The 23192-nt window shown below is 37.0% G+C and overlaps 1 protein-coding gene across 16 annotated transcripts in view; it reads left to right on the top strand.

Annotated features, from left to right (window-relative positions):
- The window catches only part of RBFOX1 (RNA binding fox-1 homolog 1), a gene marked incomplete at both ends in the record, with an annotated part of 262864 nt that overhangs the window by 119854 nt on the left and 119818 nt on the right, over positions 1-23192 (top strand). For 13 of the 16 annotated variants that reach the window (XM_080354223.1, XM_080354222.1, XM_080354218.1 and 10 more), the window contains one exon: positions 9503-9745. In XM_080354223.1, the coding sequence (XP_080210349.1) occupies positions 9503-9745 (243 nt within the window). Of the gene's footprint in view, positions 1-5256; positions 5290-9502; positions 9746-23192 lie in introns of those variants that run through there. The other 3 variants (XM_080354224.1, XM_080354217.1, XM_080354215.1) reach the window with 1 other exon arrangement.

The following is a 23192-nucleotide window of genomic DNA, read 5'->3' as shown; positions in this document are numbered from 1 at the left end:
CCAATTTTCAACCCATCTGACAGTCCAGCTGTTCCTTCCTCAGCTCTCAACCAGGAATGCTATGGAAGACAGCATTAAAAGTGTTACTGAAATCAAGGCAGATTTATCTGTTGCTTGAACTTTGTATGTGTTCCCAGTTGTTTTTTGAAGGCAAGCAGTATTTTCCCCTGAAAAATCCATGCTGACCATTTCAAATTATATAAATCTCCTTTGTGTGCTTGGAAATTCCAAAAAGATGTGCTCCATGATCTTTGCAGGGCCTGAGATGAAGCTGAGTGGTAGGTAGTTCCTTAAATAATCTTCCTTGCCTTGTTAAAAGACAGGAGTGATGTTAGCTTTTTGAGTCATTGGGGACTTCCCCATCAGTATAATTTTTCATAGTTGGGCATGGACTCATGATCACAGCGACCTACTCCTTCCACACCTTCTATTGAATGCCTTAAGCCTTCAAATATGTAAATATATCCACCTTCACTAAGTTATCCCTAACCTGTTGCATCTCTGTTGTTCATTGTCCCTTTGCTTCCTTACCAATGCTGTCCATGATTTGGGTGCAATGATTTAGGATCAGACTTTAGCTGAAGTAGAAAAGACATGAAGTACTTCACTATATTATGATGCCTTTTTTAATCACAAGGCTGTCTCCTCCCTGCATCAACATTTTCCTTGAACTTCCTTTTGCAACAAGCAGACTTGGTATGTAGAATCCTTTCGTGTTACCCTTAATGTTTTCACTAGTCTTAGTTTTAGCTAGGCTGGACAAAATACATTCCATATTTTGTTGTCAAGCACCTGAGCAAGACTTTTATGCTCCTCTTTTGTTGCCAAGCCTTGATTTCCACTGTTTCCATGCTCCCTTTTTGTGTCTTTCTTCATTGAGAAGCTTTCTGCTTAACCATGTGGGTCTTCTGCTAAGTAGCATCCTTCTTAATGGATGGTGCCTACATGCTGAAGTTCTCTTTAATTAGTGGCTCAATCAATCAGGCAGCTGCCTTGGAGAGTTTCCTTTCCTGAGTGAACCTCAGGGATTCCTGACAATTCCCTGGATAAACTGAAGTCTCTTTCTGAAGCCCAGTTTTCTAACTGCTGCTTATCTTCCTGGTCTTCCTCAAAATTCCCAAATTCAATCATGTCATTGTCTTTATGGAGCTTACCACATAAATCAAATTCTTAAATTTTCTTGGTTTAAACAAAGTAAAAGGAAACAAAACAACTCCCTCTAGTTAATTTGGGACAGTTTTACAGCAATCGTTACCACTTCACTTGGCTGGTTCAAGTGAACTGGCTCATAAAGCAGTCTTGTGCACTTCAATGTTTGCAAACAAATAGCTGAGGAGGTATGATCTTCAGTCCGCTTGGCTGCTTAAGACAACTTACAGCATTACATTCTCATTTCCCTTACTAGCTGACTATGTTCTTTGTTTCATTTTGGTACAGTCAAGTAATGATCCTCCCATTTGAGATATTGAAACTTGGACCTGTTTCACATGTAATGGATGAACTGTGGTTATTGTGGTACTGCCTGAGAAAATGATTCAGCATGAGGGATTATGAAGAGAAATGTTCCCTTTATTTTCTGAGACTAAATCACAGATCATCAGTGAAAGATTTTGTCCCTGGTTAAGAGGTCGTTCAAAGAGACAGCATGACAGTGGTACTCAGATAACTGCTGCTGCCCCTCAGTCTCCTTGTGTAGCATTGCTCGATTTGTCCTGTAGCCTTGTTTTATTAATACCACAAATCTGAATACCTAGGGCAGGCTGTATTTTTGATGCAGTAACTTCAGCAGTACTATTGTGAGGCAGACAAAAGCCTGTCAGGCTGAACAGTTGAAACACTGTGCCTGTCCATGGGTGTATTTTCTTGGTTGTCTGCTTATACTTGTGGCACATATCACTCATTCTGCCTAGTATTTTTTTTTAATATGAAATCACTTGTTTGTACATGAAATATAACCAATTATGTACATATGAAACTGTGATATGGTTTCTCCAGAACAGGTGGCCTTCTAACATGTTGTCTCTGCATGTGACTGTAGATTCACCACTTTGTATGGCTAACAAAGCTGGTAAATATTTTTTATGCTATATCCATTAGGAAACTGAAAAAGCAGTTCATTTAATATACTCTGGATGAGGCAGCATGTGTAAATTGGGAATAACTTTGTGTAACTACTAACCTCAGCTAGATTAGATTGCCTGATGTAGACACTTTAAAAAAACACAGCTGTACCCAGTCCCAGTATCCTCAGACATTCAGTTAGGGTTTTTTGGAGTAGATTGCAATTGAGATGTTGAATTTTACTTACAAGAATTATTTTAGCTGTGTTACAAGAATTTCTCAGATTCCTAGAAATTATCTGACTGTCAAAAACTGTATACGTGCAACTGGATTTGATTGCTGTTCGGTTCCCCTCTGCAGACTCTAATCTTTTGTTCAACCCTTGACCAATAAGGTGACATTTAGAAAAGTTTTTTTTTGACTCGTATTCTGGAAACACGCTTGTAAGTTATACAGTAGGAATGGTCTCAGTGGAGTCCTGAAGGCTTAGAAAGTATGATGCAGGATTGTGTCAAGACCAGACATAGTCTTGCTACATAAGCATGGTTTGTCACCTGGGCTAGTATGTCTGGCATCTCAGAAGTGTTAATACATCCTAGTAAAATAGTCTTGCCAACACATCTCTGCTACTTCTACTGCTTGAGCTATGAATAGTATTTTTGTCTGTAATTATAAAAGAAAGCCCAATGGTTCTTGCTTTGCAGACGTGCAAGCTCCATGGTTGCAGTGCCTGTTTCTTTCCTCTCACGCACAACATCAGTTGTGGTAGCTCTGCGGTCCGTGTTAGTTGGATTAGAAGAACAGATTGATGTTTTTACTGTTTCCTGTAAAGGTCTGTAATTTACCACTTGGTCTATGTTGCTTTCATTCTTGCAAATTGAAGACTTAAGGTTATTAAGAAATGTTTTCTCATGACAAATTCTTTTATGTCAGTATAGCATAATACATGCCTGCTGCTTTGTCCCCTTTCTCAAACTCCCATTGATTGTTTCTTCAGTGCATTAACCTCTCACTTCTCTTGTCACAAGTGCTTGTGAACCAATTTGGGAACTGATCCAGCTTTAAAAATCCCATATCTTCAATCAGTATTGCAGTAAAAAAAAAAATATTGGCTTTTTCAACCGCTTTCTTAGATACTGAAAAAAAGAAAATGGACATATCAGCTTTACTACAATTCAGCTTTGGGAAGTGGCAGTGATTGTCAATAATATATGAAATAGAATAACATTTCATTTCAGTAGAAAAAATGTAGGTAAAATTAGAAAGCTTATATGCCTGTAGTAGTGTAATAAATCACAGCATCTTAGAAGTAGTAAAAAGTTTCAATAGTGACAATTGGAAAGAATGAAGGTGTCTGAGAGAATGCTTTCTTCATATGTATCGATACATCCATAATACTGTGTGGCCTTGAATATATGCAGGAATTCAGAATAGCAGTTAGGTTTTGGTAAGTTGTTTGCCTTCTGTTAAATGTAAGTGAATTTATATAGCCTTCCTGCTTTGCAGGGTGTTGTGATGTTTCATTAGTCTGCTCCATACTTCAGGCCCCGACACAAAATGAACATTTCATTTTTTAATATATACATAGCAGGAGCACGGACTTTGACTGGAATATGTTACATATGAAGAAGATGAAAAGCAAATGTTTATCTCTAATGGGAGTAAAGAGGTGGTGCTTTCTCACTAAGGTAGTAAAGAAATTCTCTTTTGCTGACTTACATTTTTCCCCTATGCTCACTGATAAAGATTTATTTTGCATTATCTTTCTTATTTTTGAGGACGCGCTTCTTTTGGAACAAGATTGTTTTTTAAACAAAATCTGAATTTGGCTCTGAATTGAGCCTTCCAAAAAAGAGAGGTGGCTGGAGAATTCATTTTGTATGATTTCAGAAGCAAATGATCTGAGTCAAGTGGCCTGGTCAGATAATTAAGCTACAACAGAGAAAGCTCGCAGAGTCAGTCAGTTGTGATTATCGGTCCGGTGTGGCTGCATGTCTGACTCTTTCTGAACAATCTGAAGTGCCTGATTTTATTATCATGAATTGGGAGTGCCAGCAACAAATCTGGAAGAGTTGCACTGCTACTTTAAAGAAATCCAATATATTTCAATTGGAATGTAGGTGTAATGATGAACTGATGCCTGTTTATCTGCAGTACTGCCCACCCCTCAGAATCTGAACGTTTGTAAGAATTAATTCCCATGTTACATACTTGCCCTGTTTCTGAATTCTTGTCTCTGTAGGCAGTCTGTGACAGAGAGGCAATAAACGTCTATTCTTTGGGGCTATCTAGATCTTCTTCCCCCAGCTTTTTCCTCCTTTTATTTTTGTTCTTGTTGCTGTGTTTTGTTTTGTTTTGTTTTCCTTTATTATGTGATTTAATTAGAACTTCAATAATTTTAATCCTACCTCCAGAGCATCTAGGAAAGTTCCTTTAACAGTGAAGCATTAAGTTGCTGAAAGTGCCTCACGGAACTAAACCTTGGAAGCATTTCTGAAATATTTCCCCTGCTAAGCAAGAGGGATGTCATGAAATGAAACAAAAAAGGAAACAATATTTCATTTGTATGGAAGGATAAAGTACATTTAATTTAAACCAGGCTGCTTCAGTATTGATGGTTTACTTGTGGAGTTCAGCAATTTTAAAATAGAAATCTTATTGATATTAACTCCACCACATGTAGGGTGAATTAATCACATAGAAATGTACACATCTGACTGTGCATTGTCGCTATCAAAAAGCCAAAGCACTGGAAGTTCAGGGGTTTTGTAACTTTGAATACAGCCGTCTTAATTTTAAAACAAAAACGTTCAGCTTCCAGCAACTTCCATAGTAGCATTTATAATGTTTTTTAAACAGCTATTAATGTAGTCAAGCTGTGTTTTTTCTTCTTCTGTGTGTAATCATCTGCTCAGTGGTGCACTCCATAACTAGTAGCAGGAGACAGAGGAGTGGCCTGCTGTGATTGATGGGGCGAGATCCCAGCAAACTGAAAGAGTCCCATCTGGATTAGGTTTTGGGAGCAATCAGATGTTGAGAGGGAGGTCAGGAAGCCTCGCCTTGGCTCCCCCTCCTTCAACACCCCCATCAGCCACACTCCCGCACACGTTCCATTGCTCACACGCCCTCAGCCATAATTGATGCTTGCTTTGGGCAGATGCTGTATGGCCTGGGACTAGAGCAGCTGCTAACTTTATGGCGAATAAAGGGAGCAGGATGGTACAGCAGGTATTTTCACTTTTATTTTCACTTGAAACTCTTGATTTTAGTCAAGCCAGTGCATTTCTTATAACCAGCTGCACCACTGCATGCAAGACTTCTAATACGTGTTTTGTTGCTTAGTCTGAAGGAGAGCAAACTACTGTGGTGATTATGTGTCTCTGCTGTGCTTGATATATCTAACTGAGCTGTTCTTATAACCAGCAGGTTTACAGAGTAATGTTGCATTTTTCTTCTTTGTTTCTGTGCCCTAAGGATATGATGCAGTTTGGCTCATTTAACTACAATATGAGAGGCTTTCTCTAAATGTGAAAAATCTCTTGCCAAAGAAACAAAATGCACCAAACAGAAAATAGAGTAAAAGAAACAATGAACCACTAGCTAGACTTCAAAATGCAGGCGAGCAGAAAGGTTTTCATTGAATACGTTTTTATGCTGCAAATGTGTTTTTTAAAAAGAACACTGCTTAAGTAAGGTTTTCTGTGCTCTCTCTTTTGTGTACAAACATAACAAGCTTGCTTTATTATGTTTTGACACGTTTCATGCATTTCTTAATTATGAAATCCTTTCAGAGCAGAAGATGCTGAAAAGGCATATTCAGATCTGAGATACTAGAAGCGTTTAAAATTCTAAGCTTTTCTTCAAATGGAGTGATATGTATGGAAAAGGAGCAACTTCAGTTACCTACATCATCGGAATGCTTTTTTGTTGTTGTTCTTTAGAGTTCAACATTTAACCAGAAAGCAATAAATTTGATTTTATACGCTGCCACGTAAAGCATATTTTTCAGTTGAAATGTGGTTTTCATTAAAACTCAGGCCAGAACATTTAGCAGATCCTGACTGTCTGCCATCCTTTGTTCTTCTTTCTGTTGCCAACAACTACTTTATTAAAAACCATGCACAAAGTGAGCATTAAGGGGTCATTTAATCTTAAAGATACTTGGAACTGAGTCTGAAGGGACAACTTCTGTTTAGCCTTTCATGCCTACGTTGTATTAAGCAACGTCTGTGTATTATCATCCGCAGTTTTGAGATTACTTTAATACCCAAGTTCATAGGCTAATTTAGCATCAATGTTTCCTGTTGCTTTCAGGGCCGTTTCACATTTTCAACTTAATGCGTTAAATCTATTATTTTCTTTATTCATTTTAGTTCACTGTATTTTAAAGATCACAATAAAGGGACATTTTAGGTAATTATAAAGAATTTTTTGTTCTTTAAAATCTATTCAAATGTGTCTTACTGTGTGTAGTCTGGATTTTCCATGAACCACATGTGTATACAAATGTGTGTTGACACTGCATTATTCTTGATATAAATTAATATTCTAAACAATAAGCTATTGGCTTGATACCCATATAAGTAGGGAAGAACATGTTTATACATACATACTTTTATACTACATTGTAATACCATGTCTGTTGAATTAATTGTAAATCATAAATTCGCTCTAATTTTGAAGGCTAGGAAAGGCTACAGTAGACACTGATTTTAAGAGATTAACAACCCAGATTTATTGCCCCTATCATTTTAAACTTATGGCCTACACTAGTGTGTGTAAGTGCAATTTCTTTTGTGTCTTGCCCTCCCCCCCCCCACCCCCACCCCCTCAATTTAATGAACACGGAATGCCTGGACTGATAATCCTACATGCTACTTTTCTGCTCTAAGCATGGTGGGGTTTGTTTGTTTAATGGCAAGGCTGTAAATCCCTAAATTTATATATATCTAATCCCTGAAGTTATATATATATATATAACCAAACTAAAACAACCACAAAACCTTGACCCTTCATTGTTTACTTGTTAATGGGGTCTTGGTTATAAGTAAGCGATCCAGACCTCAGTTTAACAAGTCTAATGAAAGAGGTAGAAGAGTCTCAGCAACGTGAAGGTGCTGGAATTGTCAGTACAGTTTGCCATTTTATGGTAAATCTAAAAAGTGAATCATTTGGAATGGCTGGTAAAAATAATATAAATGTTCAACCCTCTTAATTAAATATTAGCTGCAATTAGCACTAAGTGTGAATGCTTTGAATATTAATTAGCATCTTATGGAACTGCTGTCAATGTTAATGAGAAACAGTGGGGTCTTGGCAGCATCTGGTTTAGGACTCAAGGTAGTATAAAAACCTTTAGATCAAATGCACCTGGATGTTAGCCCTTGGTCCCTGTGTTGCCATTATTGTCCTTTTTTAGCAGCTGCTGACTCTAATGTCACGTTTAGCATCTGACACGAAGGAATAGCTTAAGGACCAGCAGGAACCAGCTACTGTGTTTCAGAGCCAGCACAGTGAAAGAGCTCGTATAGGCACAGGTTTGATTTGCAGTTGTTCATTCTTACCACTTGCTGAAGTCCTTCGTGAAACAGTTAATTAAAAAATTTAAGGTCCCCTGCCTCCCCCCCAAGATTTCAAAATACTACTTGAACATTTAACAAATTTCTCTGGTGTAATCCAATCATTGCTTGTTTTTACTTCATCTTGATTTTTTTTTTTTTTTAATATAGTGAAAATATTAGCTAAAAGAAGAAAGGGACCTTGCCATTTTAATGTAACAGGTATAAGTATACATTTACAAGAGTTTTTAACCTCCGCTGAAATTTAAACAGGGCAAGTGTCAGTGAAGCACTAACCTTGGAATGATTGTACATACATGCAAATGAAACTTCTTGACTTAACACTGTGAAGTAGGTAAATGTCACTGTTTTCATTTTAGAGATGGTTGAATGAAGCAATGTAAACCACTTCCTCAAGGCCATACACTAAAATCGTAGCATAGATGGGATTATAATTAGGGAGGGTGTGGTTTTTAAAAACACACTGAATACTTTTTACAAAGGAAAGTTTGATTTTTCTCTCTTAAGCGTGCCACATACCAATGTTTATTCCTATACCGTAATTTTACTAATTCTTAAAAGCTCTTGAGTTTAGAACCAGTTCAGGTCATAGAACTGATATCTGAATTAGCGGAAATGACCTTAAGTACGAAGTGCAAAAGCATGTCTTTAATTCATCCAGCCTGTTTTGAAATCAGGACATCAAGGACTGATGAGTACAAATAAGCAAAATCCCTACCATATTCCTCTGCAGGTACTTACACATACTTTGGTGGGAGAATGACAGTGTGTTCTAAAAACTAACCCAAATTTTACTCAAATATTCATTTTTACATTACTTGATATTTAGAGGGATCATTTTATCTTACAAATAAGCTCATCAGAGTTTGGGATGGTCTCTGTATTAATGACCTCTAGTGTTGTGTCACCTGCAGTGTCATATTTTGGACATCTTTTATACGAGTTCTGAAAGATTGTTCTGTACATTTCCCCCATTAGAATTATTACTGTCTGATATGAGCAGAGCATTCAGTCAGAAGTCTCTTATAAATTAACATGCTTGACTGTCCTTTATTATAGCAAATGTAAAGATGCATCTAGCTATAGAGAGATGAGAGCATTTGTTTTCAGTCCTGTAGCCTTATTGCAAAATGAAAATGAAGTACTATTGTCTTTGAATCTGAAGCCTTTAAAGTTCTTAAATCTATTTCTTCTGACAGCCTACAACATATAATTTTTATTTTAAGTTAACAAGATTTTTAACATGCATTTTGAGATTCAGATGTTTAATATTTCAATTTGATCTCACTATTTTATTTCCAATTGTGGCATGCAGTTGCTCAATACAGTGTACCTGAAAGTATTTGCAAATATAGAGCATTATTTCATGTAAATATTTTCAGTATGCACTTAGGTTAACAGTGTGTCCCTAAATCCTGCTTGATGTGTAGGCTGCATATATTGTATTCTGCAAATAGTAGGTGATGATGGATCACAGACCACGGGCTGGCCTTAGCAGAGCTCTGTGGTGGTGGTTGTGTTTGGTAGCCTTTAGAATAAACTGGGCTCTGCCCCTCTTCATTGTCTGAGTTGAGGCACTAGTTTGGGTACATTTCACTGACCTTTCCCTGTTAAAGAATAGTCTGCAATTATACAGAGAACAGCAGACTTATTTGTCTAATTTTAATAAGATTTAGTAGGGTTAGCAAAATGGATTTAATTCAGATAAGAAATTTCTCCTCAAGAAACAACAATTGTGCCCTTTTCATGCCAGCAATCTCAGCAGAATACTATCATCACTTGTTGTGTTACGCCTGCAGGATCATCGCTTATTTTATCTCACGCCACATTTTTTCTTCCTTTTTTCCCTTTGATTCTTACAGGGTAATCAGGAAGCTACAGCACCTCCTGACACGATGGCACAGCCTTATGCCTCAGCCCAGTTTGCTCCACCTCAGAATGGTATCCCTGCAGAATACCCAGCCCCACATCCCCATCCAGCTCCAGACTACACAGGCCAAACCACTGTTCCAGAGCACACGTTAAACATGTACCCTCCTGCTCAGACACACTCCGAACAGAGCGCAGCCGACACAAATGCACAAACTGTCTCCGGCACAGCCACAGTAAGTCAAGGTTTCAGCTATTTCTAAAGCCGTATGTTTCAAGTTCTGTGTGTATTTACTGATATCATTTATTGTTACGTTACACTTAGTATTGCACCTCATTTGTATTATGATTGCTCACTGTTTCAAGGCTGAAAGTCTGTCAAAGTTTATCTTGGAGAATATAATTTTGCTGCTTTTGGAACGGCTTAGGAAGTGTGGGGGCTTTGTAAATTCTGTAGTTTCCTTTTTCTACAGGCAAAATGATTAATAGCAAGCCCACAAATCAAATAACAAAGTTTGGAAAAACTTTGTAGAAGAGCGTTTGTAAGCATTCATTTGAAAAAAAAAAGGCTAATAATATTGTTTTTAATGACCTCTATTTTTGACACTTATGAGTAGTTTTTCATACAAGTGTTCATTGAATGATACTATATTGAAATTACTTGTGGGACTGTGTGAACGAGTATTTTGAAGAGCATATCTGTAATACTGTATTTTCTACAGAGCTTGTTTGTGCAGCCATTACCAAAGTTGTTTGTGGATTTGTGCTCAGCCGAGCAGAAATGGTAAACTTTCCTTCTATTTGATTTATATGTGAAGTCTTGAAGTGTCATGAATTATGCAAGAGACTCCTTGGATGGCCCTACCTTGTAATTTAAGTCATAAATTTCACACATTGATAGTTTAGTGCTTCTGTCTTAATTCTAGACTGGGACCCAATCTATCCAGTGCTAACAGGCAGAGTTCTGAGCCATCAGCCACCTGTGGTGCACATGTAGGGTCTAGCACAGAGCAGCGCACTGCAGTTCAAGCAGGTGCTCCAAACGTCTCTACAAGCTGTTCTCATCCTTGCCGTGACAGTGCTCCATGCCTCATCTTGCCTCCCCTTCCTTCCCTGCAACATGTCCAACCTGAAAAGTTCCATGCATTAGGGCAAGAGGAAAGGGAAAGCATGTTTCCTTAAACGTGGCATTCTGAAGAGTTATGATTATTGCCATGTCACTAATTTCTTTATATGGATATGAACAAGAAAGAAAATAATAGCAAAGGCAAAATTAATATTCCTTGCTACTGTCACAGGGATGTCCTTGTGAATTAATTACACAGTTTTGTGGTTTGTGCAGTAAAATGTTTCAGACCTTTTATTTTTGACTCGGTAACTTTTTATTGCTCTGATTGGCCCTTTGCTCTAGTAGTGTGAGAAAGTGTAAGTTGAAGATCATCCTATTTACTTACACCTCATGGTATTCTTTGCCACTCTATAGTGTCTTCTCTGATTCATCTCTTTGCTCAGTTAACTTCCTAGTTCTTTCCAGCGTTTAAAACTTTCTTCCATAATCATTTTTTTATTGTTATCAAAGTCTTGTCGTGCCACTGTCATTGGTTTAGAGCAGGAACCCTAAGCTGAAGAGATTGAATATGGACTAAAAATATAGTCTTTCCTGCTATCCCTGTCTCATTCTTTCTATATTCTGCTCTCTGGCTCACTCTTTTGACCACTGTTGTTCAGTAAACAGTCCACTGTGATGCCCAGCTCAACCTTTTGTATTTCGAAGCTGTTGGTCTGTTTGCTGTTCAGTTCTGAAGTAGAAGACTGTTGGTGCTAAAATCAATGGTAAAACACCTGTCGATGTGAGTGGGACAGGAGCTCATCCCTCATCATTTATTGCTTTCAATTTATTGTATTTCCTCACAGTTTGAAGAAGTGTTAGTCTGTCTTACCAGAAAAGTCTGGTAGGAGTTTTTCCAACATCTTCCATAGCAAAGGCTGATGAAAATAAATACTTTGGACTGTCTGCAATGTCCTTATCTTCTTCAAGGGCTCTGTTCAATCCTAAGCATTGCAAATCCAATTATTCCCTTGAAAGTTTCCTACTTCTCATATACTAATATTATTGTTGTTTGGTTTTGTATCATTTGCTATCTGCTTTTCTTATTTCCTTTTTACCTTCTTAATATCGAACTTGAATTCTACCTGTCATACACTTTCTCCCTTCTGTTTGCATTTGGAGTGAATTTCCATTCTCCAGAGGATAGCACTTCAATTCCACTACCATTTTTTATTTGGGAACATAGTATAGTTATTTACCGTTTTTATTATGGATCCTTTTCTTGCCTTCCTATTTCCTTTCTTACAGAGCAATGCACATAACTTTTGAAGTAGCTCCCATGCTGTTTATAAAGAATCAGATTTCCTTACTTTTGACTTCAGGGCATTTTGAAAAAGTTCTGGTTTGTTTTTTAAAATGATATTTTTTTTCTAAATTGCAATGTTATATTGAAAGTTGTGAATACTATCCCTCCCCGGAGAACAATGCTTTGAAAGTATAAGTTTACACGAAGTATGTATCTGTAGTTCTACATTTTCGAAGTTGACTTGACATTTAACATATTACTCACCCGTTAGTTTTACAAATTTACAGTCCAATATTGTTTACACAATTTAATTATGGATAGCTAGATCTCTTATGCTGTGTCTCATTGCATTTAACACACTGTAAAGACAATAGATATATGCAGATGGATCCCAGGCAGATTTGACATGGGCTTTGTGATATTATGAGGGTCCAGCTGTGTGCATCTCTCTGTAGATTTAATAATAGATGTTTTTATTATGAAATAGAGCTTAAATATCACTGTGTCAACATTGTAACTCCATGAGGTCTTTATTGCGGAACAAAAAAAATTATGTTTCTTTCCAGTTCCTGCTAGGTTTCGGAATAGTTGGTTTCCAGTCTTCAAGAATTTAAGTGTAATTGATGTGGGGAGATTATGGCATTTTATTTTCTAGGTTCTAAATTTTTACATAGTTTCCTTTCAGTAAGCTATATTATATGTATTTAACAGAAGAATAGTTAATTGAACAATCATTCACAGAAAGAATAATGGTGTGATTAATGTAGATTAGACAAGCTGTTGGAGGCAAGACCAAATTTTGAATTTTTTTATTCACATGCATATTTATGTACATGTGAAGCTGGATATACCACAAGGAGTGGATTTTAAAATTTTGAAATATGGAGCTAATGAACTGCAGGACGATTACCCAAACTGAAGAACTATTACCAGAAGTCACTTAAGCTCATCCATGAAGGACTTAACCCATGCTGTGGCTAGATACGTACCCTGGCTTTTTCTGTGTGTCCCAGTTTTTTGTCTGAAAGAATCATGCACTGAAGCAAGAGCTCACAATGGGTGCAGTGAAACCTAAACCATATAAAGATATAAATAATAGAGGTAGAAATAAAAGGGTTCTGTACAACTTCTCTTGAATCCTTCACTGCAACACGGAGTGTGAGCCTGGCCCAGCTGGAACCTCTGCCACTATCTGTATTTGCTGCAAATTGAACAAGATTTCAATCATCAGCTTTATTACAGATTTTCAATGTTGTGCACAGTAGCGTGCTATTAATATAGAAAGTCTGTAGACTTGATTTCCTTATGAATAGAATCTGTAGGTTCTAGTAAAGGTTTCCTCTGTTGTCTTTGGACATTCAGAGCCTTTAAAAATGGATGTAAAGTACTTACCAAGCCAAAAAGACAGTGCTTTAAATCAACTTTGAGTTGGTGTGGGATGCTAATGAATACAGCCTTACAAGAGTATATAGTGTTTTCTATATGCTGTGAAAGCAGGCATATTGTCTATATGCTATGAAAGCAGACAAATCTGACCAGAAGAGAATGTTTTGATTGAAATGAAAATATTTTGTTGAGAACTTAATATGAAGGGTTCCTTTTTTTCTCTTGGTTTTTACTTTTTATAACACAACGTTACATTAACCCTTCAGCTTCTCCAGGGAGCACACATAATATCTGAATATATAATATCTCTGGGTATCTTTTGTCATTTGTAGCACTGACATCTGCTGTGTCAAAACCCATGCAATTTTCCTTACACTTCTCTCTTAATTTAGTTCCAGAGTTCTTCTTGGTTAAGAAAAAAACAAACCAAAACAAAACGTTTTCTTGATTGCTTCTGCTCGAATTGACTAACAACTACTTTGAAAATTACAATTAAGTAGTATGGAATGTTCTGAAATTGTTAAGATTTTTTCTGCATGCTATGCTAAACTAATTCAAATATAATTTAATGAACAGTCATTTAGCAGTGAAGATGTGGGATTAGAAACACTCTTATATTTCTGAAAAACGTAATTCCTAGTGAAAATTTTTAATTTATTGTTTTGATAAAATACTGTAAACCAATATTCTGTTAGGGTAACTGTTGGATGTAAGAGGCGCTTGGATTGCACGTATAGGAGTTGCTGAATTTGCGGTTTGATACTATGAAACAGGACCAAATGTCCAGGGTGAAAGGGAAGTAAATTTTTAAAGACACAATGATTTAGCTGAAATGATATAAAATCATCTGTAGGTACTAAAACACTGTCAAAACTTACTTTGAGTCTTCTCTGAATAATACGGTTTTCATCTTTTTGGATCAATATGTTTCTTTAACCTTAATCAAGGAAGTAGTCCATCTAAGCATATGCACAATCAATACTCATCCAGCACTGGGTTATTTAAGTGCTGGTAGACTTTTGCAGTTGCATGGCATCAAATGTGCTTTTAGTCATTAACAAAAATACTAAATTGCTTCTTTCAAGAAGGATGGATCAATGATAAGTGCGTTACAAAGTTATGGTAAAAGTAATGTCTGACGATCATGCAGAGTGGTTTTGAGAGTTATGTTAAATATTTACATATTTTAAAGTATTATAAGAAAGAAATTTGATCATTTAATGAAATATGGAATCACCTTTTACCTGCGTAGATAGATAGATATGGAAACATATGTACAATAGTACCTATATAATTCAAAGAGTAAAACTTGTCCAATTTTTGCCTGTGGTTTTTATGCACAACTTTTCTTGATGTCAGTGAGAAATGAGTATGTATGTAAATACAAATGACATTAACTGGGCATGTGTAAGAAAGCAGGTAACAGTAAAATAAATGTTGTTTCTAGTGTTTGCTATTTTAAGTGTTTTATACCAATAATGGAAGCAAATACCATGGCATGGTAAAATTGGGCTTGCAGTAATGCTCTGAGTTTTTTATGTGTGTGTACATAAAAAATATTCTACACTAAACTTAATTCTACTTTTGCATTATGAAAACTTGAGGTCTTTGTGCAGTTTTCTGCCTTGGACTGTGGCTTCTCCAGGTTTCACAGGCTGAAAAGCCTTGATAAGTTGTGTGCTTGGATAGGAGTCCTTCAGGGAAAATGCAGTTGACTTAGAGGAGTGTTGGTGATTCAGTGCACGGTGGGTTTCTGTCTGAGGTGGCTCTGAATCAATACCCAGCATGGCACCGGGGGATGCTGCGCTGCTCAAGTCCTGTGGAAGACGTGTAGTGCAGAGGTGTGGGGTGTCTGTGATCAGTGAAGATCATGACGTATATTTTGCATAACTCTCTGTTGTGGCTAAATTTTAGCTTAGTTACTAGCAAAATTCCTCATGTAGCATCCACTGAAGTTGATACTTTTCTGTATGAATATAGTAGATATACTAGGTACTAGATATCTGTTGTTTCATTTGCCCTGCTTTACCTCAAAATTGTGTAGATTCTTTGAGATCTAATAGTTTCTAAGTTTGATGATTTAATTTCTTGGTGTTAATTATGTCCAGGTTTGTGTGTTCTGTAGTCATGTTACAGAGGCCATCTCTTCATCTTGAGATTTGGGAAGGCTTAGTGGTACTCTGGAGTGAAAAAGTATGTACCATGTTGAACCTGGTTATTCTGGGGAAGAGAAAGATATACAACCTTTGAATTTTATTTTATTTTTTTTTTCCTTGGTACTAATTGTTGCACTCTTTAATTTGGGTAAGAAAGCTGATAGTAACAAGCACTTACAGGAAAGTGTTTTAGTGCATTGTCTAAGCCTGCAGGTGGGTAGATTGTTGCTATAGTTCTCTGCAGTATATTTCCATTTTTTTTTATTAGCTCTTTGTCCTGTTCTTTATGTAAATTATTGGTGTGTGATTTTTTTTTCCTCCTTTCTTTATTTTCTCCTTAATGCTTTGTTCTTCTCCTTCTCTCCTACTATTTTATTCTTGGTCTGTCTGTCTCCTAGAGATGTGGGAGACATTAGCTGTTTCAAGAAATTCTACTCCATATTAAACAGCAGGCTGTATCCTGCTTGGTTTAGACATGTCCATCAGTTGTTCTTGTTCTTGCAACAGTGGCTTATTGAAGCAGAGATGCCTAAAACAGAGTTCTCTGTAATTTGCTGGTTCATTGTGTAACTGTGGTTGTGCTTGTTAGCCTTGAGGTAAACTTCCTTGAAATCCAGCATACCAAGCATACGCACATTGAGTGGGACACTCCTCAGTGCTGCTGAGCTCAGCTGTGTTATCCTTGTCTTTCAATATTCTGCTTTGCCTAGTATGTTTTCACAGTGCACCTGGAACAGGGATCCTCGAACTGCCTCTTGTGGCTTGGGGAGAAAAAAAAAAAGTGACTAGCTTGCTCCTGTGTGTGTAGTTCTGTCTGGAAAGCACGCAGAGCAGAATGACAGTGCAGATCACCATGTCAATCATTTCTCTGAATAGTGGCAGTCAGAGGACTCTGCTCCCCCCGCGGAGGAGCTGGGAACTTTTCACCATGAAGCGGCTGTCTTGCAAATTTCCCCATGGATACTTTTTATTCCCAATTGTTATCAATGACCCAGTTTTTATTCTATTTCGGTTCCATATTTTTGTCTATAGATGTTTGCCACCAGTATGGTAGGTAGTTGATAACACTTTGACAATTGTTACAGCAGTGTTTATTCATCTATATCATACCCTGCTGGTACAGGCTATTGTATCAGCATGGTATGTTATTTCAGTTATAGTACCTATTATATTTAGACCCAACTGTTACTTGAAGAAAATATTTCAAGGAGCTTATTTCAAGACCCTGAGTGCTTCTCCAGAAGCGAGGAACCTGGTCCAGCTCCTACTCTGTAGTGAAGAGATCAAACCTGACATCCCAAATAGATAACATAATGCCATGCTGCTTTGGTGAGGCACGGTAATGACTTGTGATCACTGGCATTATTACTTCTAAGAGGCTTTCTTGCTGAGAACCCTGCGTGTAAACTTTGTAACTATGCCCTATGTGTGTTTCTTTGCTTATGCTAAGGAATAGCAGGAACATCTTGCTCACCTTAGCAGCTGCATGTGTCAGCACATGCACTAAAACAGATTCTCCTCAAGGATATACATGGTCTTGAACTGACCATTTGCTATTATATCATTTATAAAGCGCCTGTTTGTATACTTAGTTGTTTTGCTTGATAAGAAGATAACTGCTTTTTTTTCCCTGTTTTGCTGAGTGAACTTGGGCTTTGCTCCCAGAAAGTACTTGTCGTTGTGTGAGTGGGTGTCCGGTGTGAGGAGTGCAGCTGTCACGCTGCCAGCTAATTGTGCCACTGCACGAATATCAGCATGTCTTGTGTTCTTCTGCAATCTCAGTAACTGATCCTTCTGATTTAGCTATCGCCTCAGCTTCTTTTTGCCTTTGATTCTCATAGCAAGAAAAGATTGCAAATGAGATACGAAACAGAAGAGAATTTTTTTTTTTGAGATACTGTGATTTAACTTCCTGTCATTATTTTTGAGTGCATGAAATTGGTGAAGTAGTAAAGCTGAAGCTCCTGCCCAAAACAAAGCAATAAACACCCAGCGATAAAGAGAGAACTTAGGCTCTGTCATCTCCAGTCATGTTTGCTGAAATAAATTAGCTGAATGTCATTGAATACCCGTCTGAATGTTCATTGTGTGGCAGAGTGACAGTTCCTAGATCACTTGAGCAGGTAGTTCCAGCCAACTCTTGAGGCAGATTTAATGCACAAAACATTGCAGGGGTGTTTTCAGTCACATTGTAAAACAGAGATTTAGTCATACTACTCCAACTTGAAAAGTTTCTTGTGGAAAGCATTACCAATTCCTGATCTGCTAAGTTTAATTGACCAATTAAACAATTTAAGATTTTCTTCCTGCTTGGGCCTGAAAGAACTATCGGTATTGGTTTTTTGAATTTTCTTGTGCTTTATACTGTCTCCTGGGCTCTTTACTTTTCCATACCAATTCTTTTACATTATTGACTTCTCTCTTTGCAGTGTAAGTAGCCGCAGCTACTTGGGTTCTGATGTATTAAGAAAAACATTTGTTGCACATTTTGCTGAATAAACTGAGCATCAATGTCAAAGGGTATCTTGTTTTGATAAAATAGCTAATTACAACTTTGTATTTAACCTTCTGCATCTTTGACTCACATTACAAGGTGGTAATTAAAATTGATTGGGGAGGATTTTTTTTGGTGAAAATTAGCTCTCATTTTCTCTAAATACAAGAATGGCTGTGGTCGGTTATGTAAGACTAATGATATTTTCCATTCTTTTGTAATTGGCATGCAAATGATAGTTAATGGTTTGCAACTTTATCAGAAGTTATCGATTCCTCCCTGCACCAACTCTTCTAATTGCAATAGAAACTCCTGTATTGCCTGGAGTACTTTGTGCAATGGCGTGAGGAGAATATGTTTGTAACTTCTTGGTTAACCACTGAGGTCCTTAGGTCCTTGTTTGCAAGAAACTGGCTCTCCATTGGGAAGTTCAGAACGGTCAGGTAGCACAGGTAGATGGAAAACTAATGAGGTTCGTAGTTAAAAGCTGTGAAGATCATTGGGATAAGCTTCCTCTCTTCTGCTTTAAATCATAAGGCTGAATTTATATTAACGTGACAGTCTTTGCCCAGGTTTACACAAGAGCTAAGCTTACTTTCCTGCATGACTGCACGTGGCTCTCAGTTAAGGATGGCTTAGTGGCTTATTACTCCCCAGTCCAACCCTGAAAATATTTTTTTTCAAATCATGTTTATACTCTCAAGTTTCCATTCCTCTCCCACATTCTCATCTCTTCAGCTTTGCCACACAGCCCCCTTACCTACCCACAGGATTACTTTAATTAGATGTTACTCATGTGTGGGCTGGCTTACCACTTCTCTGTGCTTAATCTTTTCTCTTTCTCGGGTCAGTATGAAAGAGGGACTTGATTAAAGCATTTAACTTTGCTGTTCATCAATATTAGAAAGACAGTAGCGAGGCATGTTGATCTCTCTTGGCTTAACCTGCTGCAAGCAGTTGAATCCATCTGCAAGTTTGAAGCTGCTTTTGTGGGCTACCAGTGACATGACAGGGTGAAGTACACATCACAGGCAGAAGGAGACAGAGGACAGTTTTCTTATTAACTAGATATTCAGGAAACCATTTGAAGTTCTTCCTCTCAGACTTTGCCAGAAAAGGAATTAGGCTAAACTAATAGTCTAACGGGCACATTGTGCTGTATTTGGTCTTTCTGTGATACAAAAAGATTTGGGAGGTCATTTTAAATTGCACAGTTCTAGATATCAAATGGCCAATAATTTATTAATTAACTGCATAAATAGATAGAAATTCCAGATGGAGATAAGAGAGTAACCAGGTTTTGTTCTGTCCATTATTAATTCTACATATATGTGGCAATTTCTTTATGAAAATCTGACTTAGAGGAAATAGTAATCTACATGTCAAGGTGCTGCAATTTGAGAAAGACCAGAATAGTATTTTTTTTCTGTCCTAGATCCACTGGAAGGTAAGAATGCAGCTAGGGGGTCCATTCAGGCCATTAGGCTGTAGGATATTGACTTTGGTTATGAAAGCGTGCATACGTTTGTATGGTAAACTACAGGTAACTTATGGTTAAAACTCTTAATAGGAAAATAGGACAACTGCCTTTGTGAATCCGAACTTCTTAGCATATAATTTTCTGATTTCAATATGAACATCACTGTTTAAAGAAAACTATTTCTTATTATTCATATTACTATGCTTTTCTGATTTCTGTTAAAAACAAAATGCCTTAAAATATATGGATACATCAATAAATTAGAGTAAGGCCAGGTTGGACGGGGCTTTGAGCAATCTGGACTAATGTAAGGTGTCCCTGCCCATGGCAGGAGGGTTGGAACTACATGATCTTTAGGGTCCTTTCAGGACTTCACAGATTGTTTGCCATTGAGGACATCGCAATCTTTATATGTTGACTTATTCCCGTAATAAGACTGGCACTGCCTCCCAGTTTCCTTATACCTTCACAAGTAAGAATGGAGGGTTTCTGTTGCTGGGCTATTTTGCTTTGGATTGTAATTAAAATACTTTTAGTAAAAAACCCCCAACAAAACAACAACAACAACAAAACCTCTAAACAAACAAAAACCAAACCAAAACAAAAAACCCCAAAAACCAGCAGAACGCCTTCTGATTCAATCAAAAGAGAAAAGCATGATCACAAACAGCAAGTCTTTTCCACGCCTGTGGTTTTTTTTTTGTTGCTATTATAAAAAATGCGTCAAAAGATGTTAACTATTTAATTTAATAAGGATTCACATAAGCTCCAGCTGTTTCAGAATAGTATCTAAATATTTGATTTGAAAACAATATGTGTACCAACATGGCAACATACTGCAGGCATGATCCCCCAGCTCTCCAGGAAGATCTAAGTCTGTGTGTGCTAATTAGTGTTTGCAGATGAAGCTTCTGTAGTGGTGGCTTCAGTTAATAAAAGATCTTGTGGTCTTTAAGCACATAATGTGTGAGATAAGAGATGTCTACAAAACTAAATGGGAACTATGTAAATGTACTATGGTCAAGTTATAATAATGCTGGGACACCTAATTTTGTTTTTCACAATGACGTGATATACTTGTAACATGTTCATATTACAAAAAGTGTTATCTTATTGCTGCCCTTATTTAAAGAGATTTATTGCGAAATACATAGTTATAAAATGTCAATTCACTTAAAATATTTGAAGGAATTAATGCAAAATGATACTCAAAAAGAAATAATGTGGTTTTTCACTTACATCAAGGAATAAATAATAGTTTAGGCCAGATAAATTTGCTTTTAACTTGTGCATTTACTTGGAAATGTAGAAATTCTGTTGCCTATTGCCTCAGAATCCTTATTATTTTAGTTTTAGGGGTACGGAAATACTTAGGTTGTGCTGAGAAATATGATTTTTCATGGGTACAGATTGTACCCCTTCATTTCCCTTCTTACATAGTTTCCAAGAACAGGGTTACCCAATTTAATGAAACAGATGATGAGTTTCACCTCTGAGTGTATTTCCTGCTTCTCATAAGTAAGATCTTCCTTATTTTCTTTAAAAAAAAAAATGGCAGGGACAGGTGGCAAACTGTCCTAACCTGGAGCAGGAGAAATAGCGGAGGTTAGTTGTTTCTACATGAATGTCACTTTTCTCTCTTTTAAATACAGAATGTGCTCTAGTTTTGGCAGTGTGTTTGAGAAAGAAAATAGTAGATGGCATTTAAAAGGATCTAAAAGATAAACAAAAAAATCAGATTTCAAAGGTAGATTTTAGGCGAATTGAAAAACTTTTATAATAATCCCTTAATGCGATGAGCTTAAAAACCATTATAATTAGTGATTTTTTTTAGGAAGCTTGCTCGAAGTTTGGTTGTTTTGTTGTGATTTTTTTGTTTGTTTGGTTGGTTGGTTGGTTTTTTTAGAATTTCTTTCTGATTTACAAAATCAAAAAGTTAGTTGTGGGTGTAAACCTGTTTGTAAGGTAGACATTGGCTCGTTTCTAATGCATGAACATTATTTGATACTCATGAGCTGGTGATATTCTGTCCCAGTAAATTTGCACTGTGGTAGACAGTACTTTAGTGACAAAATATGGTTTTAAGCTCAGAGAGAAGTCAGGCAAGCACTTATGACTGAAAGGGTTGTATACTGGCCTTCATAATAATTGAATAGAACAGCTTACAAAATTATTAGATTCAGAAATAGATACCTGCATAGTGGAGTCCCGAATTCATGCAGAGCTGTTGGATATTTGTATTTGAATACACTTGCAGGATAAGATTTTGCCTTTAATACAAGCTGACAGGTGCCATTTTATTTGAGCTGTATGCATGAAATAAGACATGAAGCTTGTGCTGAGATGTCAGTACCTGCTGGTATGCACAAAGGTATCCAATACTGGCTACTATTAGGACTATTCAAAATTTGGTTTTGAAGGCAATCTTTAGCATATACTTGTAGTTCTAAAGCTTTGGAACATAGCAGTCTCCACCCAGTGTAAAATTGCTGAAGCTAACATCCAGAATGGCAGTGTGCGTACTTGTGAAATGGCTCACAAATGCAATAAAAGCACTTTCACACCAGCGTAAAATGTTGCTGTTGGCTTCTTCCTGTCTCCAGCAAGCATTTCCCATTTTAGAATTTTCTTCCTCTCATTTTGAGCTAGGCTCCCTCTTTTCTTCCCTCCCCACTGAGTTGAAAGTGTTGCAGATCTCTTCCTTTTATCTCTCTGTTCTTTCTCAAATGAAACTTACAGCCATTTCTCATGTTACTTCTCCTTTTGCACGTACAGCAAAGTCAACTTTCCAAATATTCTAATGGCTTTTATAGACAAAACATTTTCAATCAAAGGCTTTTTTTGGTTCGCTTTTGTTTTCTTTTTTTTTTTTATTTTTCTTTTAAATTATTGTTACACCAAGAAATACCTCTGTTTTCAACATAGCTGTGTTTTTTGGTTTAGTTTTGTGGGTTAGTTTGTTTTGTTTCCTTGTGGTTTTTGTCTGGGGGTGGAGTGGGTTGGAGTTTTTACTATATCTCAGGCTCCCACATGTGCACCTTAACTCAGTGCATTTATTTTTTTCTGTGTGGAATGTATATCCAAACGCAGTTTGAGGACTTAGGATATTTGTCTGGGGTTTTTCAAAGTTAAGATTTCTGAATGTGATAACATTTCTAGAAATGTGGCATATACTCACTGTGTGCTACAAGATATAGATGATGTTAATAACCCAAACTATGCATGTGTAGCAAGTCTTGTCTTTGGTAAAAATAAATCATTTTGTATGTCACATTTCTGACTGAGGAATGTGGCCGCCCTACCCATCACGTGTGCCCTCACCACTCACTATATAGAACAGCATTCTACTATCATTAGCTGTTTAATATCTCTATGTATATCTTTTCAGGTAGCAAACTGCATCTAGTCTCAGTATCTCCAGTTTCCTTAACCTAAACACTCACAATGTGTTGGCCTAAATTTGAGTAGCTTTCTAATTAATTGAATTATTGATTTGACAGGCTGATTTGGCATATTTCATATACTGATCATTTAGACCTGCTAAGTTTAGAACCAGCTAGCTAGCAAAATTTAAGAGCCTGGTATTTTTTATTATGTTCTATGCTTTTAAGACTTTTGCCTTCAGTCGAAGGGAAGGAGGGCTCTTATTCCTGAGTATTTGACTTTTGTGTGTTTGTCTAGCTATTTTCTTCCATGTGAAGAATGGTACCTTGGCTTTATTACAAGTAAAAAGGGGGCCTTTTGGTTCAGCGTAGAGTTACTCATTCTTATTTAAGACATTCACAGGAAGGTTACTGCATGTATAGCATGATC

This window comes from Nesoenas mayeri, assembly GCF_963082525.1.
Source record: "Nesoenas mayeri genome assembly, chromosome: 15".
Classification (NCBI taxonomy): Eukaryota; Metazoa; Chordata; class Aves; order Columbiformes; family Columbidae; genus Nesoenas; species Nesoenas mayeri.
This window is presented reverse-complemented; position numbering and strand designations above follow the sequence as displayed.